Raw genomic sequence first — 17,196 nt, 5'->3', positions numbered from 1 at the left:
TGTGTAGTTATGTATAAATACTACCTCTTTCTTTCAGTAGACAATTATCTGACTGGGGAAGTTGGTTCAAGAATGTAAAATGTAGATTAGATTTTATTCATCAGTATAGTTATACCTCTATGTGTATGAGAAATAAAGCATATTTATTTAAAACAGACAATATTTACAATATTCTGTGCTAAGGTTTGAAGTTGTGAGCTTAAAGTTTTTGAGAGCTTGTCCTGTTACATTGCTTGTACTGACACGCATATCACAATATTTAGAAACGGTTATTCTTTGTTTATTTTTCTTAGGCTGCCTGTTTATGTATGCTTCAGGAATGTATGACTGAGTTTACCTGAAACAAGTTTCATATTCAATGTAACAGTTTTGTGTCTTTAAATTTACAATACATTGTATCTATCCAATTCCATGCACACCTGACTTTATCTGTTTCTTTAATTAGCTCCTTTCTATGTTTTGAGTCTGGTCTTGCTGTGGAAAAATAGCCTGGAAATTTTATTTATTGTGCAAAAAGACGGTTTAAGTTGCATATTTGCTATTTTGTCTACTGTTACTTAAGAGATACTGTGCCAAAAATTAAAACTTTTGTGCTATTGTATCATGCTTGTGTTACCTGCTACATTGTTTTCACATGTGTTCCAGTTCCAGTAGCATAGGTGAATGATGATAAAGATTCTCCCTATCGCTTTTCCCAAGGAATGAAATTATAGTTTCAAGAGCAATCACATTCTCGCATAAAAACCTGAAGGTTGTCCTTAAACTTCTTTAAAATCTCAAATTGCATATATCTACATTCTCTTGCCTGCATTTAGAAACAGAAGCTTCTGAGACAAACACTCCCCTGTGTTTTGAGTAGCTTGGTTTGGATGCATTTACTTGAGCAAATTTGTATTAAATTGCTGTTCAAAAAAAACCTCTGATGCTTTCTTGGCTCTGTAATAGAAGAGAGCAGGGCCTGAGGGTTGTAATATCAAGGTACCGTTTTCTTCTTTTTCACTTCTCCTTTCAATAGTAATGTGTTGAATCAGCAATTTCAGCTGATCCTAGCTTTGCAATAATGCTCCCAGTTCCCAATGTTTAGCAACATCTTTTTAGTTGATTCAGGTGGTAGGAACACATTCCTATGTACATAAAGTTTGATGTAGCTGTACTACATAGTGAAGCTGACATGTAGTGTGGTAGTATCTGGAAAAAAGTCACTGTATCTTATCCTGTAATGGTTTACCCATATGTTTTGATTCATGTATAATATCAATATGGTAGAAATAAATATTGCTTATATTGAGATGCTGTTCTTGTAATGAAACTGTTTCATATCTCAAGACATGGGTTTAGTATTTTGATTGTGAATGTAATTGCATTCTAAAATAAAATACCCAGAAGTCACCTTTTCAGGTCTCTTGACTACCAGGTTCTGAACTTCAGATGTTAGCTGTTGAATGCAATACTAAAACCTAAAATAGGCCAGTGGTTCTCAATCTAGTTCATGAGCCTGTTCTCTTAAACACTTGCAGTTTATTTCCAGTTTACTAAAAGCTAACTACTATTGCAGAATTCCTCTCCAGAATCACTGTTTCCAATATACTTTATTTTTTGGACCCAAAGTCATTACATGAGCCAGCACAGTAGGGCAGCTGTGGAGTTCTGAATGAAACTGGGAGTGTCCAAATGAATGAATTGATGCTAGGTACTTAGGTCAATGTTCCCCTCACTTCTTAGGGTAAGACTGCAGTGTGCTTATGTAGAATGGGTAGCAGCCATTTAAAGGCTGTAGCTGCAGCCTTTTGAGGTAGGATCAAATGCTGTTTTTAAATAGCCTGATAGAAAAATCTGTCACAGTTGTTTAATCTGTGATGTTGGGGTCTTAATGAAGAGAGATACTGTTAAACAGAAAGTAGTTTGAGGGTATTTTCCTTGCAAGCAAATGCATGTATATTCTCCTACAAAATACTACATGTTAAAATAACTAAAAGATTATATAAGGTCAAACTCCTTGCTCAGACCTTTTCAGTGACTTCTATTTCTACCAATGAAAGAATTGCTTGAAGACTAGGATTCTTGCCTTAAAATATGTATGTAAATTTTATGAGTAGTGGAGATTAATTTCCAAGGCAAAGGATAGGAGTATATCCAGCATGTTGTGGTTCAGAATACTGTCTTTCGCTATGGTGAAATATGCAAATGGAAAAAATTTGGATGGTGCTTTATATTTAACAGTATCACATCAGTCATATAAAATGCTACGTTGGTTTCTTTATTGCAATCATTGAAAATTACTATATTAGTATTACTTTAAATGTCTGAGCAAGCAAGCATATGCTGCCATATGTGGCTAATGCTTACATTGCAGACTCTTTTCTTAAGCAGATTTTTTATGTTTGTTATTGTAAGGCAAACTAAGTACTTCATTTTCTAGCACTGTTTATAAATGTGGTTTACATAAAGTGATGAATCTAACATCAACTGCACAAATCTGTCTTGGAGACTGACCATGACATTTTAATAACATGACATGCTCCTTTCATGCTCACAACCAGTCCATGTGGCGTGCAGTTGCGTATTTCGGTTTGAGCTAAGTTTTGACTCTTCCCAAGTTGAATTACACCATTTAAGCTAGCTGAGCATAGAAAAACTATTCTTCAGCTTCTGTAGTTCTTTTTGATTCTTCACTGTTTATATATAAATATAACACAATAATAATTATTTATTATCATGCATTAATTAATTTTCACTTGTTAATACATACATATGTTTTGCATATTTTGGGCAGCTGCCTTAGAAACTGCAACAAAATATACTGTTTCCTTTTGCAGTCAATGTCCTTAGTCCCTGGCATTTATTAGCAACATATCAATATTGAAGGGCAATTCATAGCTTGCTGTATTAAGAGATCATGTACAAAAAGAGCTATAAAGTCAGGTGTGCATATATATTCTGTGTGATTGTCAGATTTATGTGCTTTATGCATGCAAGAACGCGGTGATCTGGAATGACTGGAGAGGCAAAATAGTAACCTTGAAGAGTCAGATCTTGTTTTTCACCCTTGCAGATTGTTTGTGTTGCCTTAGAGGAGAGTAAGTTAACTTTGTTCTACTTTAGGCTACAGATTAATACAAATTTCTCTGTGTGGAATGCCTATTTAAGAAGTCCCCAGATAGCTTATTCCCACCTTGATGCTCATCTCTTTAGTCCTATAACAAGGTTTGTGTGCTTAACTGGATCAGGAAACTGCTCTGCCTGAAAAATAACCTGCTGGATAAATGAAGGTCTTGAAGTAGTTTTGGTTTTTGTACATGTCAATTGTTAGTTGTGCTTTTGATGCTACTTACAAGTTTGGATAATGTTACATGGCATTTTTATGGAATATGGGTATTTAGCTGCCTTACAGACATTGGAAACACCAGACATTCTTTCATGGAAAATCAAACAGTAGTTAAAATGAAAAGCTCTGCAGCCAGTGCCAAACTACTGAATCACTCCGATAATAAGTTCTAAAGGAAAATTTTCTGTTTCAGAATAGAAGCTGGACTGAGCACAACATTTCCTCACAGAGCATCAAGCATTTACTCTGCCAAAGTTCAACAATTAAAAAAAAAAAATCTGATAACCTGCAAATGCTGATTTTTCCCCCCGTTTTTCCCTTTGTTTTAACAAGCAGTATAAACAATATGGATTTAATTTAATTTAGTATTATGGCTTTTCCTAACTTTACCAAAAGTAATTTCTATTGCATTAAAAATTCAAAGATCCCAAAGATGATGTCTGTGGCTCAATTTGCGATGGACTGTTAGAAATGGCCCCAGTAAATATCACATTTATAACATAGTAATTGACTACAGTTTGCACTTCTATGTCTAATGAAGAACATGGGTCCGTAAATGTTTGCATGTATTTCCAGCATATACTGTTTGTAGATGGAAAAAGTAACAATATGAAGATCTCCAGCCTATATTTGTTTGCAAGTTTTGAAACACATGATTTGTTACTTTGCAAGAGTTGAAATGAAAGATCTCAGAAACATTACTAGAAAAAAATAAAGGGTACCATGTTAATTAACCTATCCTGTGTTCTCAGGTGCGTGTTTTGTTTCTGGGAATTTTATAGGATGGTCTCATTTGTGCCTCATCTACAAAAGAGCAGTAACTCTTTCAGGCAAGGTTGGGTCTAACACTAAATTCATTGGGACGCTTCTGAAAGTCTGCTTTAATTGTAATTAACCACTGCTGTTACGGTTTTTAATATTATGTTCTCATAATTATGCTATTACTAAATCATAAGAATTATATAATCTATATTAAAGAGGGCTTTAAACTAAAGTTGCCAAGGGAGGGGAACCTCAGTCCATCCCACTCCCACCAGTTTGATGCCAGTGCTACCAATAGATGCCCAGAGCCTGGTGAAAGGTCACAGGTCAGCAGGAGAGCACCTGAGGAGCAGCACAAAGGAATTCCAACCACTCTAGCCAGTAAGTCAGCTTCACCAGGGGCCAAGCTTAGGTGCCTCTGTGCAAACGCACATAGCATGGGGAATAAACAAGAGCAGTTAGAGATGTGCACATGCCTGGGGGGCCATGATCTTACTGGCATCAAAGAAATATGGTGAGATGGCTCCTGTGAACTCAAGTGTTGGAATGGAAGGATACAGGCTCTTTAGGGAGGACGGGCAGGGGAGACAAGGAGGGGTGGTGCCCTCTATGTCAGTGACCAGCTGGAGTGTGTGGAGCTCCACCTGGGGATGGATGAGGAGCCAAATGAGAGCTTATGGGTCAGGATTAAATGGAGGGCAGGGACAGGTGACATTATAGTGAGGGTCTGCTACAGGCCACCTGACCAGGACAACTGGGTGGATGAGGTCCTCTATAGACAGACAGGAACAGCCTGATGTTCAGAAGCCCTGGTCCTCATGGGGGACTTCAACCACCCCGCTATCTGTTGGAGGGGCAATACAGCATGTTGCCAGCAAAACAACATTGCATAAGCAATCTGGGAGGTTCCTCAAACATGCTGATGATAACTTCCTCCTCCAAGTGATAGAGGAGCCGATGAGGAGAGGTGCTATGGTGGACCTTATTCTCACCAACAAGTAGGGGCTGGTGGGGAAAGTGAAGCTCAAGGGCTGCCTTGGCTGCTATGACCGTGAAATGAAGTTCAAGATCCTTAGGGCACTGAGGAGGGTGCACAGCAAGCTTGCTGCTCTGGACTTTAGGAGAGTAGACTTCAGCAGAGTAGACTTCAGCCTCTTCAGGGGTCTGCTTGGTAGACTACCATGGGGTAAAGCCCTGGAGGGAAGAGGGGCCCAAGAAAGTTGGTTAATATTCAACAATTGCCTCCTTCAGGCTCAGGAGTGATGCATCCCAACAAAGAGGAAGTCAGGCAAAAACACCAGGAGGCCTGCATGGATGAACAAGGAGCTCCTGGACAAACCAAAACACAAAAAGGAAGCCTACAGAGGGTGGAAGCAAGGAGAGGTAGTGTGGGAGGAATACAGGGAAATTGTCCAAGCAGGCAGTGATCAGGTTAGGAAAGCTAAAGCCCTGATAGAATTAGATCTGGCCAGGGACGTCAGGGGCAACAAGCTTCTGTTAGGTACATCGGTGATAAAAGGAAGAGTAAGGAAAATGTGGGCCCTGTCTGGAAGGAAACGAGAGACCTGGCTACCTGGCAGGTGGAGAAGGCTGAGGTATGCAGTGACTTTTTTGCCTTGCTCTTCACCAACAAGTACTCAAGCCACACCACCCAAGTCATAAAAGGCACTGGCAGGGACTGGGAGAATGAAGAAGATCCACCCACTGTAAGAGAACATCTTGTTTGAGGTCATCTAAGGAACCTGAAGGTGCACAAGTCCATGGGACCCGATGAGATGCATCTGTGGGTCCAAAGGGAACTTGTCAGATGAAGCTACTAAGCCACTATCCATCATATTTGAGAAGTCATGGCAGTTTGGTAAAGTTCCCACTGACTGGAAAAGGGGGAATGTATCCTGCCTGTTTAAAAAGGGGGGAAAAAAAGTAAGACTGGGGGAACTACAGACCAGTCAGTCTCACCTCTGTGCCTGGCAAGATCATGGAGCAGATGCTCCTGGAAGCTATGCTAAGGCACATGGAAAATAAGGAGGTGATTTTTGACAGCCAGTATAGCTTCACGAAGGGCAAATCGTGCCTGACAAATTTGGTGGCCTTCTGCAATGGGGCTGGTGGATAGGGAAGAGCGACTGATGTCATCTACCTGGACTTATGCAAAGCATTTGACACAGTCCCACACAACATCCTTATCTCTAAACTGGAGAGTTGTGGATTTGACAGACCACTCAGTGGATAAGGAATTGGCTGGATGGTTGCACTCAAAGAGTTGCAGTCAGCGGCTCGATGTCCAAGTAGAGACCAGTGATGAGTGGTGTTCCTCAGGTTGGTGCTGGGACCAGAGCTGTTTAACATCTTTGTTGGTGACCTGGACAGTAGGACTGAATGCACCCTCAGCAGGTTTTCCAACAACAACAAGCTGTGTGCTGCAGGAGCCCTGCTGGAGGGAAGGGATCCCATTCAGAGGGACCTTGTCAGGCTTGAGAGGTGGGCCTGTGTGAACCTTGTGAAGCTCAACAAGGCCCAGTGCAAGGTTCTGCACACAGGTCAGGGCAATGCCAAGCACAGATACAGGCTGTGCAGTGAATGGATTGAGAGCAGCCCTGAAGAGAAGGACTTGGGGGTGTTGGTTGATGAGAAGCTCAACATGACCCAGCAATCTGCGCTTGCAGCCCTGAAGGCCAACTGAATCCTGGGCTGCATCAAATGAAGTGTGACTGGCAGGTCGAGGGAGATGATTCTCCTTCTCTACTCTACTCTGGTAAGACCTCACCGGGAGTACTGTGTCTAGCTCTGGCCTCCTGCGTCATAAGAAGGACGTGGACCTATTGGAATGAGTCCAGAGGAGGGCTGTGGAGATGGTCAGCAGGCTGGAACATCTCTCCTATGATGACAGGCTGAGAGAGTTGGGGTTGCTCAGCCTGAGGAAGAGAAGGCTCCGGGGAGACCTTATAGCAGCCTTCCAGTACCTGAAGGTGGCCTGCAAGAAAGCCAGAGAGGGACTTTTTACAAGGGCATGTAGTGATAGGACAAGGGGTGGTGGATTTAAACTGAAAAAGGATAGATTTAGATTAGGTCTAAGGAAGGAATTCTTCACTATGAAGGTGGTGAGGCACTGGTGCAGGTGGTCCAGAGAAGTTGTGGATGCCCCATCCCTGGCAGTGTTCAAGGCCAGGTTGGATGAGGCTTTGAGCAATGTGGTCTAGTGGATGGTGTCCCTGCCCATGGCACTAGTTGGAACTAGAGGATCTTTAAGGTCCCTTGCAACCCAAACTGTTTTATGATTCTATGATTTATTTTTTCCAAGTTGGCCCTTCAAAGCAAATATAGTTGTCTTTTTTTATTACTTATATATCATCAAGTGTTTTGCTGATTTCTAGCATTCATTCTTTTCCCATTTCACCTGTAGGGGAAAACTGCAAGTAAGCGTAAGAAGGAAAGGAGCATATAGAAATTAAATGTAAATTAGGGAACGCTGCGATATTTGGTATACTGTAACACGTCTAATAACTACGCTGTTAGGTCTGTTCTTTCACTAGTGAAAATATGTTGGTTCTGCAGTTGTTCATAGTAGTTGTGCTTACATATTAAAAAATAAAGTTCATGTGTATAAAGTACCAAACATATTCTTGTCATTATTCCCTCTGTGGATATGGGATATTCCAAAAGTTGAATCTGCTACAGCCTTGAACAAGCACATTTACTTTGATGTAGGCAGCGAAGGCCTGTGGCTGGTTGAATCTAGATGTCAGCTCAGTCTCACTTGCGATTGTGCATGCAGTGATGTAGTGTGGTAGGTGTTGTGTAAGTGTTGACAAAAAATAAAAGAAATTCAAAGGCAAAACCATATAAACTAAGCTAAAAGATCGTGTAGAAACTAGCAGAGAAGTTAGAATTGTCTGACAGATACCCTAATATACTACATTCAAAGGTATTTGTTTGGAAATATGGGAATGTGTTAGTTAAGATGTTTGCTTCCCTGGATGGTTTTGCACTGCTTTTTATCATAGATAGAAATTCACTAGATGATACAAGTTACTTTTACCACTCCATGGAAATACTTATGTAGATTGAAAGAAAACATATGTCATAATTGCGTATTAACTTGCAGCATGGAAAATTAGATCTTTTTAATAGAACAATTTGTAAAGCAGAAGCTATTATCTTTTTCTTGAACGCTTATGTTCCACAAAGGGTAATTTCCATTCGGCTTGCCCACAGCAGTACCAAGTAGCTTTGACTTTAGAAAGTAAGCTTAGTTACCAGTATATAACTTTTATTTTGTTAATGAAGCAAACTACATCTTTGGTAATTTGTCAGCATAGGATTTATACTATAACTATACTTTTGTTTCATGGTTATTATAATTTCTGCATGTTTTACAATCAATGTAAAAGGTGCATGTCTCCTCACATGAAACCATCCTCAGAAGATTGGTAAGAAAGTTAATTCAACTAAAATGGATAATTAATGTTTCTTTCATTTAAGGTTTTACCAGAAGCTATCAAAATAGCCTTCAAAATAAGTACAGAATATAGGTAATACAGATCTTTTTGAACCCGTATGTCATAAAGAAAGAGAATAATTATTTTGCCTTTTCCAATGCAAAAACTAAGTTAACACAAAAGAAAGGAGTGAGTGGCAGGTTCAAAATAAAAGGAAATACTGCATGAAACGTTGTAGTTCAGTTGTGGAAATGTGCAAGGAAGCATAGTAGATTTTAATGTTTTATATAGACCCAAAAAGTAATTAGTCTAATTGAAAGAGGAAAAGCCTTGTTTCCTGAGTTCTTTGTTATGAGAGCCAAACTGTCCTGAAAGAAAAGCAGAAAAAGAGTTCTTCCTGGAAGACTAGTAGTGAATAAGCTTTACTGAAGAAGTTCAGAACCATCTTTCATTAGAAGGAAGCAAGCCATATATATAATTATAAAGAATAGCCATTTGAAAGGGGATGTCAACCATGAAATATTCATGAGGGCAGTTGTTCCCTAACTATGAAGGTTTTTAAGGAGCAGAATGCATGAGGCCAGATAATAAAATGTAATGGCATAGCCAACTTTCAGGATTTTGCAGAAATTGCTGTGAAAAAAATTAAGTCAATTTAATCCTTTTTCCTAATTTTAATCCTTTAAAATACCATTACATAATTCACTTAGATTCTTGTCTTGGTTGATAGTGTTATTGAACATCTAATATTTTCACAGCTGTGTTCAGTATTGCTCCTTTGAGAAAAATATCTGCCTTGTGGAAAAAGTAAGTCAGCTTTTCTGTATTTTCCCTAGGAATTACTATCATATGAAAAGTTCCCACAGAGAAACATAGATTTATTTTAGTAATACTGCATGCAAAACCTACAATTTTCTGTATATATACTCATAATACTCCACAATTAGAATGGAAGTTCTTTTGTCTGAATTAACAGAACTGCTTCAAAGTACTTTGTAGAAAACAGTACATTATTAGATGGTCTTAATAAGTCAGTTTATCAAAGCTGTGTTAATATAAATATCAGCCTAAATCAGAAGCTATGAATTAGGCAAAAGTTTGCATTCAATAACTGTGTGGAGATCTGTATCCTGTACAAAGAATTAAACTCAAAAGAAATGGAAATTCTACCAAACTACAGTAACTGTTTACTCAGTGGGTGTAGGAAATTCCTTACATAACAGACTACTAAAGAAGAAATTATACGGTAAATGTTTTTTAAGAATACAATTTATAAAAATAATGCAACTGTTAATGCTTTAATTTACTTTAATTCTTAAATGCTTTAAAAAAATCCATTTAAAGAATGGAGTCAGGATGGCTCAAGCAGACTGGAAGAATATTGTTTTGGGGAATTCACTCAACTTTTGAGTATTTTTTCACTTGTAGAGACTACACAGAATGTTTGTCTCCATTATGGCTGGCTAATTCATAGGACTGGCTTTGAAGTACTGGGCAAGAACATCATGGCTTTTATGGGAAAAGCGAGTAGCTAAGGCTTTGTAAGTCCCAAAGACCAGGTAATTTTTTGAGCCCAGCATAACAGTTATTGGACCTTACAATAAATAAACAATGTTCAGGTATTTCACCCAACGGCCTTGCTCCTAATATCCAGCATAGTTTTTCGTATTTTTATCCTCCCATAGAAAATAAATTAATGTTTTCACGAAAGCTGCAATCTGGGGGAGAGAGATGATCTTTCCTTTTTCTTGAGATTAATATGGTCTTCCAGTTAGTTGCAGTACACATTTGCCCAAGCTGAAAAAATTACAATTTCTGTATACAGAGCTTTGAACTCAATGCCCCAAATAAACCTCATTACCCATAGAACTAGAACCCCCAGATGAAAATGTGCAAATAAGTAAAAATGACTACTTCTAGTCACCAGGACAAGGTTTCCCAGATATACGTATCAATGAAAAACAGACCTGTATGAAATACAGATCAAACTGTATGTCTAATTGTAGTGAGCAACTGAGATAGAATGATTCATGTAAGCTGTGTGGGCTCATATAATAGTACTCAGCTACTGGGCACTGACAAGATGTAAAGTTGTCATCAGCTCTCTAGGCCACCTCACTCTTCAAATGAGATTCCTGTTCGCTTGTGTCTTGTAGTATCCTGGAAAACTCAATTCATTAATAGGAATTTTTAATAGACATGACTGCAGAGAAGAGGCAGTTATGTATTGCTCCAAGAAACTTCATAGCAATGACCAGATTGTGTATTGGGAAACTTTATTAACTGTGTTCGTAGTCTGATAAAGTCAGTAAGTACTTAATGGAAATGTGCACAGTTATGTTCAGCAGCAGTTAGGCCACGCTATGTGTAAAGTACATAAGAACATAAGAACAGATGTGCTGGATCAGATCAGAGCCCATCTAGTCCAGTCCCCTGTCTTTGACAGTGACCAAAAATAGTTCACAAAGAAAGGGTACTGCTGTTCATAGAATCATAGAATCATTAAGGTTGGAAAAGACCCTTCAGGTCATTGAGTCCAACTGCTAACCTATCACTGCCAAGTCCACCACTAAACCATATCCTCAAGCACCACATCTACCCTTCTTTTAAATACCTCCAGGGACGGAGACTCAACCACTTCCCTGGGCAGCCTGTTCCAATGTTTGACAACCCTTTCGGTGAAGAAGTTTTTCCTAATATCCAACGTAAACTTCCCCTGGCACAGCTTGAGGCCATTACCTCACGTCCTATCGCTTGTTACTAGGGAGAAGAGACCAACCCCTGCCTCACTACAAGGTCCTTTCAGGCAGTTGTAGAGAGCAATAAGGTCTCCCCTCAGCCTCCTCTTCTTCAGACTAAACAACCCCAGCTCCCTCAGCCGCTCCTCATAAGACTTGTTCTCCAGACCCTTCTCTGGACACGCTCCAGCACCTCAATGTCCTCCTTGTAGTGAGGGGCCCAAAACTGAACACAGTACTCGAGGTGCGGCCTCACCAGTGCCGAGTACAGGGGCACAATCGCTTCTCTGCTCCTGCTGGCCATGCTATTCCTCATAGAAGCCAGGATGCTGTTGGTCGTCTTAGCCTCCTGAGCACACTGTCGGCTCATGTTCAAGCGGCTGTCAACCAACACCCCCAGGTCCTTTTCCTCCAGGCAGCTCTCCAGCCACTCCTCCACAAGCCTGTAGCATTGCATGGGGTTGTTGTGACTCAAGTGCAGGGCCCAGCACTTAGCGTCGTTGAATCTCATACCGTTGGCTCCAGCCCAATGATCCAGCCTGTCCAGGTCCATCTGCAGGGCCTTCCTCCCCTCCAGCAGATTGACACTTTTACCCAGCTTGGTGTCATCTGCAAACTTACTGAGGGTACGCTCAATCCCCTCATCCAGATCATCAATGAAGATGTTGAACAGGACTGGCCCCAACACTGAGCCCTGGGGAACACCACTTGTGACTGGCCGCCAACTGGATTTGACTCCATTCACTACTACTCTCTGGGCTTGGCCATCCAGCCAGTTTTTAACCCAGCACAGAGCGCACTTGTCCAAGCCGTGAGCAGCCAGCTTCTCCAGGAGAATGCTGTGGGAGGTGGTGTCAAAGGCCTTACTATAGTCCAAGTAGACAATGTCCACAGCCTTCCCCTCATCCACTAAGTGGGTCACCTTATCATAGAAGGAGACCACTATCGTGAGGCAGGACCTCCCTTTCATAAACCCATGCTGGCTGAGCCCAATCCCCTGGTTGTCCCACATGTGCTGCATAATGGCATTCAAGATGAGCTCCTCCATGACCTTTCCCGGCACCGAGGTCAGGCTGACAGGCCTGTAGTTCCGCAGATCCTCCTTCCCACCCTTCTTGTAGAGGGGCATCACATTTGCTAGTTTCCAGTCATCTGGGACCTCCCCGGTTGACCAGGACTGCTGATAAATGATGGACAGTGGCTTGGCGAGCTCCTCTGCCAAATCCCTCAGTATCCTCGGGTGGATCCCATCTGGCCCCATGGACTTGTGAACATCCAGGTGAATGAGCAGGTCGGTGACTGCCACCTCTTAAACAACTGAGACTTATAGTCTTCCTTTGCTTGTAGTTTCCTTGAAGCAAAATGAAGCTGTGTTTCTAAGACAGCTGTTTCATTTAGTTTTGAGATTCACCCTGAGGCAGTTTAGCATTTTTTATGCCATTCCTTTTAAGACTGATCAAAAGTTATCCAGTTTAGATAAGGACATTTATTGTGTGGAAAAGTTGACCCCATAATGCTAGCAAATATATTGGTTTAGTTTTGCTTTTCTAACTGGAGCATTTCAGTATCATAAATGGATGGTTATTTATCATTAATTGTTTTATGGTGTCATCAGAAATGTTTTATGCAGTAGTCAATTATGTAAGTTCTTTCAGGGGCATGCACTGGTATACGAATTTGTTGTGGTTCAGCCTCAGTCGGCAACTAAACACCACGCAGCCGCTCGCTCACTCCCCCCACCCCTGTGGGACTGAGGAGAGAATTGGAAGAGCAAAAGAACTTGTGGGTTGAGATAAGCACAGTTTAATAATTACAATAATAATAATTATTATTATATTTATTATTATAATAACAATGATGATACTATAATAAAATGGAAGGGGGGGGGGGGGAAGGAAGAAAAAAACAGTAACAAACGTTACAGCCGCTCACCACCTGCCGACTGATGCTGCCCGTCCCTGAGCCGTGATTGCTGCCTCCCTCCCCCTGGCCAGCTCCTCCCAGTTAACATACTGGGCATGATGTTACATGATATGGAATATCCCTTTGGTCAGTTTGAATCCGCTCTCTTAGCTGTGCCCCCTCCCCTCCTGGCTTCTTGTGCACCCGGCAGAGCATGGGAAGCTAGAAAAGTCCTTGACTAGTACAAGCACTACCCAGCAACAACGAAAACATCTGTGTGTTATCTCAACATTGTTTTCATACTACATCCAAAGCACAGCACTATACCAGCTAGAGTGAAGAAAATTAACTCTATCCCAGCTAAAGCCATGACAGAATGTTTTCCCAAAAGTAATCTAATGACGTAGTAACTGCAGCATCTCGTTCATCTTGCATCATATATAATAGAAGGTGTTTATGAAAAGTTCTGTTTGGTATTCTCTGTTCACTTCTAAACTTAAAGGGGAAGAACAGTGCTAAGTCTGTCCTGATGGAATTTTAATGTGGAACAGGGTTAGCAAGGAACATTAAATGTGTAATGAGACTTTGTAACTTGGATATTGGGAACATTAAAGCAATGTATTTCCATTGAATTTCATCATAGCAGTTGTAACAAAATTGTTAAAATTATGCTTGTTAGCATTTGAGTATAGCAGCTTAATGCCTGAATAAAACTTTTAATAATGTGTTAATTTATTAGGAAAGTAAAAAGCTAAATTAATTTTTGATCATACAATCATTTCTTAATGTGGAAAAGGAGATCTGTTGAATACATTTTAGAGTTTTGTAAGTGACATCTTCACTACTTTTAGATGCAAAAAGTGTTCCAACATTTTTCCACAATATTTTGGGCCTTGCAACTGTACAGAAGTTGTTGACATCATTAAATCAGAGCTCTTATTTCACGTCTGCTGTTTTTTCCCCCATTTAAAATGGTTTTCAGTGTGCCAAGAGAAGTAAAATTAAAGCCTTTTCACCTGAAATAGAGAGTTTGAGATTTAATGGTAACTAGCTGTAATAGAAGAGTAATGTTATTAAATAAGCAATAGCACTAGGTATCTCTCCCTTTTGTTCATTAGAAAATAGGAATGTATGTCTGCTGAATAAGTCAAACGTATTTTTATGATGTAGTCTTTTCGGGTGGATGCTTATACCTCTTTCACTTTTCAAGAACACAGTAGGACTGTATGCAGGATTCCCTCCAAATGAGTGTAAGTTACATGGTTGACTGCTGTTTCTAGTCCACTAACTCTTAAAATGCTTCCTGCATGCAAAACCAAATTTAAAAGTAAGTCTCTCTAAAAACACGCACTCTTTCCAAAGCAGGCTTCACCTTTCTGCTTGGGCCATCCTACAAGAGGGTCATAGGATGATTCTGGCTCCCCTTAAGCAGTGATTTGACCTCAATTTTGGTCTTCTAAAACTTGATAGATAACTTTAGCAAGGAGTGGTTGTATAAAAGCTGTAGCGCACATTGATATTGCACGTTCATCATTGTGTTCTGCATTTAAACAGAAGGAGTGACCATTTGTGGATTGTTACATGCTGTAAATCCAAAGAGGATACAGGCAGGTCCCTGTGGTTACATTTTCAAGTGCCTACACCTCCAAATGAGTAGAGATTTTGAAGCTTACTTTAGGAAGCTAGTGATGAGTTGCCACATTATGATGGTTTAGACAACATATGTGGCAGCCATGCAGTACAGGTTTTGAAGGTATCTTTTTTCTTGCTTTGGAGTAAAACGGAGAAAATGTTGACTAAAAAGATAGAAAATGTGTATGTGGATGTGCTGGTTTTGGCTGAGAAGGGGTTAATTCTCCTCACCGTGGAGGGTCGGCTACCTTTCCAGCTTCCCATGCTCTGCCATGTGGCGGGGGGTGGGGGGGCGGGCTGGGAGGGGCAGGACCACGGTGGGGGTGGCTGACCCTGACTGGCCAATGGCATGTTCATTCCATACCATGTGACACCATGGCCAGTATATTAAGGGGGGGCAGTTGCGGCTCGGGGGCGGCGCGGTGTCGGGTTGGCAGGCGGCGAGCGGCTGCGTTGCGGGCGGTTTGTTTCGGTGGTTCGTTCCCCTCCCTTCCCCCCTCCCCTGGGGCTTTGCGCCTCTTGTTATTCTCCTTTACATTGCATTTCTGTTGTTGTTTCTTTTAATTTTAATTATTAAACTGTTCTTACCCCAACCCACGAGCGTTACCCTTCTGATTCTCTCCCCCATCTACTGGTGGGGGAGTGAGCGAGCAACTCAATGGGGCTGAGTTGCCAGCTAAACCACGACAGGCCACTAGAAAGCTAGTGGTCATGTCTCAAACTTTTTGGGGCAAAATTGAGTGATTTGTAGCTTTTGGCATGAGGGGATCTCTTTATTTGTTATTAAATTGAAATGTAAAACTGAGAAGAGCGTATACTGTGAGCTCTATATTTTTGGGGTCTCAGAGGTTCTAATAGTCTCGACACATGGGAATTAATAACAACAATCTCACTTTGTGAGGCATATGATGCCTTTATTTTTCTGAGGGTTTCTTTTCAAAGATCTTTTACGTTATTGTAGAGGAAACACTGTCTCTAATCATTGCTTCAAATTCAGAACGCTACCCGAGCTTCCATGATAACAACCTTATTTTGTTGAACACCTTTGCAGTTCTTATTTTACCAGAAGTGTGTGTCCCTGTGCACAGCAGTGTGGCAACAGTTCAGGCAGATCCTCAAAGTTCTGTCATCATTTAACTGGTAGAAAGATCCTACTCCATAAAAATGTCAACATCAATACCTTTTCTGTTAGTATGGTGATAATGACAGGATGTCTTCTGTTATGTTAGAATTTAGAATGGGACCTACCTGAAGGATTTAGCAGATCCTGTCCAAATTCTTATGTATGATGCGTGGACCAGCAATGCAAGTCAGAACTTAGAAATATAACAGATAGTCTAAAGCCCCCAAATTGCTCTTGTGCCACAAAAGACTGTAGTTCTAGAATTGCTATGACTGTTGAATCATAACCTTTGCTATTCTGTGTCTCTTAATTTAAAATATCTTACTCTCTCATAGTTTCAATATTTACATTAGATCATTGTATTCAGATATATTTACCTTATATTTGTCTCTACTAGATTACTAAAAAAATTTATTCAGGTTTTTACTCCAAGTATTTTCCTCTCTGAAATGGTTAAAAAATTTCTGATGGGACATCTCTGCAGTCTTAGCAACTTACAGCTTGTTCACCTTTGAATTTATCTGTGAACACAAATTGCAGCTACATCTGCATCTGGAAAACAGGAGAAATGAGAGTATTTCTGTGTATCTACCCAAATCTTCTTGTCAAACTCGTTACTTGCTTGGCTTAGCAGCTTTCTTCCTCACAGAATCACAGAATGGGAGGGGTTGGAAGGGACCTCTGGAGGTCATCTTGTCCAGCGCCCCTGCTTGAGCAGGCACACCTAAAGCAGGGGGCACACTCTTATCAGGGACTTGCCAATTCGCATAGAGTGACTTTCTGCAGGCCATTGGTATTCCACCTATCTAGGAATAATGGGAAGGCTCTCCCGGTATGCCTCAACTGAGCTTCTTGTTAGACTAAAAGATCAGGTGGTGCCTACTTCTGTAAGACTTAGAAATTTTCGAAGGACCAGTATGACCAAGGTTCACTTCCACAAGAATATCTAATGGCTATTACATGCTTTGGTCCAAACTATTTTATAAGACTTCTGAGTCTGATAATAATTCAAGAGAACTATATTCCCTTCTCAATCTAATTGTCTTCTCGAAGCATACTAATTTGCAATGCAGGTCTGCAAAAATTATTTGCTCAAATATATTTCAGAGAATAAACAGTAACTGTAGGGCGTTTGTGTTGAGCTGTCATTGCATATTTTTGTCCTACTGGTGGCCAAAGATTCTGAATTTGTTCCCATATTTGTCTTGACCAAGAATGGTCAGGTCACTTTTCTATGTCCTACTGTCACAAGCTGTAAAACTGTGATAATCCCAA

The 17,196-nt window shown here is 40.5% G+C and overlaps 1 protein-coding gene across 8 annotated transcripts in view; it reads left to right on the top strand.

Moving 5' to 3' along the window:
• CENPP (centromere protein P) overlaps positions 1-17,196 on the top strand; it is a 169,264-nt gene that overhangs the window by 85,281 nt on the left and 66,787 nt on the right. The window contains exon 7 of one of the 8 annotated variants that reach the window (XM_064454229.1): positions 3,519-4,058. The exons of 6 other annotated variants lie outside the window; for them this stretch is intronic. In XM_064454229.1, coding sequence (XP_064310299.1) covers positions 3,519-3,686 — 168 coding nt within the window. In that variant the 3' untranslated portion in view covers positions 3,687-4,058. Of the gene's footprint in view, positions 1-3,518; positions 4,059-17,196 lie in introns of those variants that run through there. One more of the 8 variants, XM_064454227.1, reaches the window with a different exon arrangement.

This window comes from Phalacrocorax carbo, chromosome 6 (genome assembly GCF_963921805.1).
Source record: "Phalacrocorax carbo chromosome 6, bPhaCar2.1, whole genome shotgun sequence".
Lineage (NCBI taxonomy): Eukaryota > Metazoa > Chordata > Aves > Suliformes > Phalacrocoracidae > Phalacrocorax > Phalacrocorax carbo.
The sequence above is the reverse complement of the archived record's forward strand: the minus strand, read 5'-3'. Positions and strand labels throughout refer to the sequence as shown.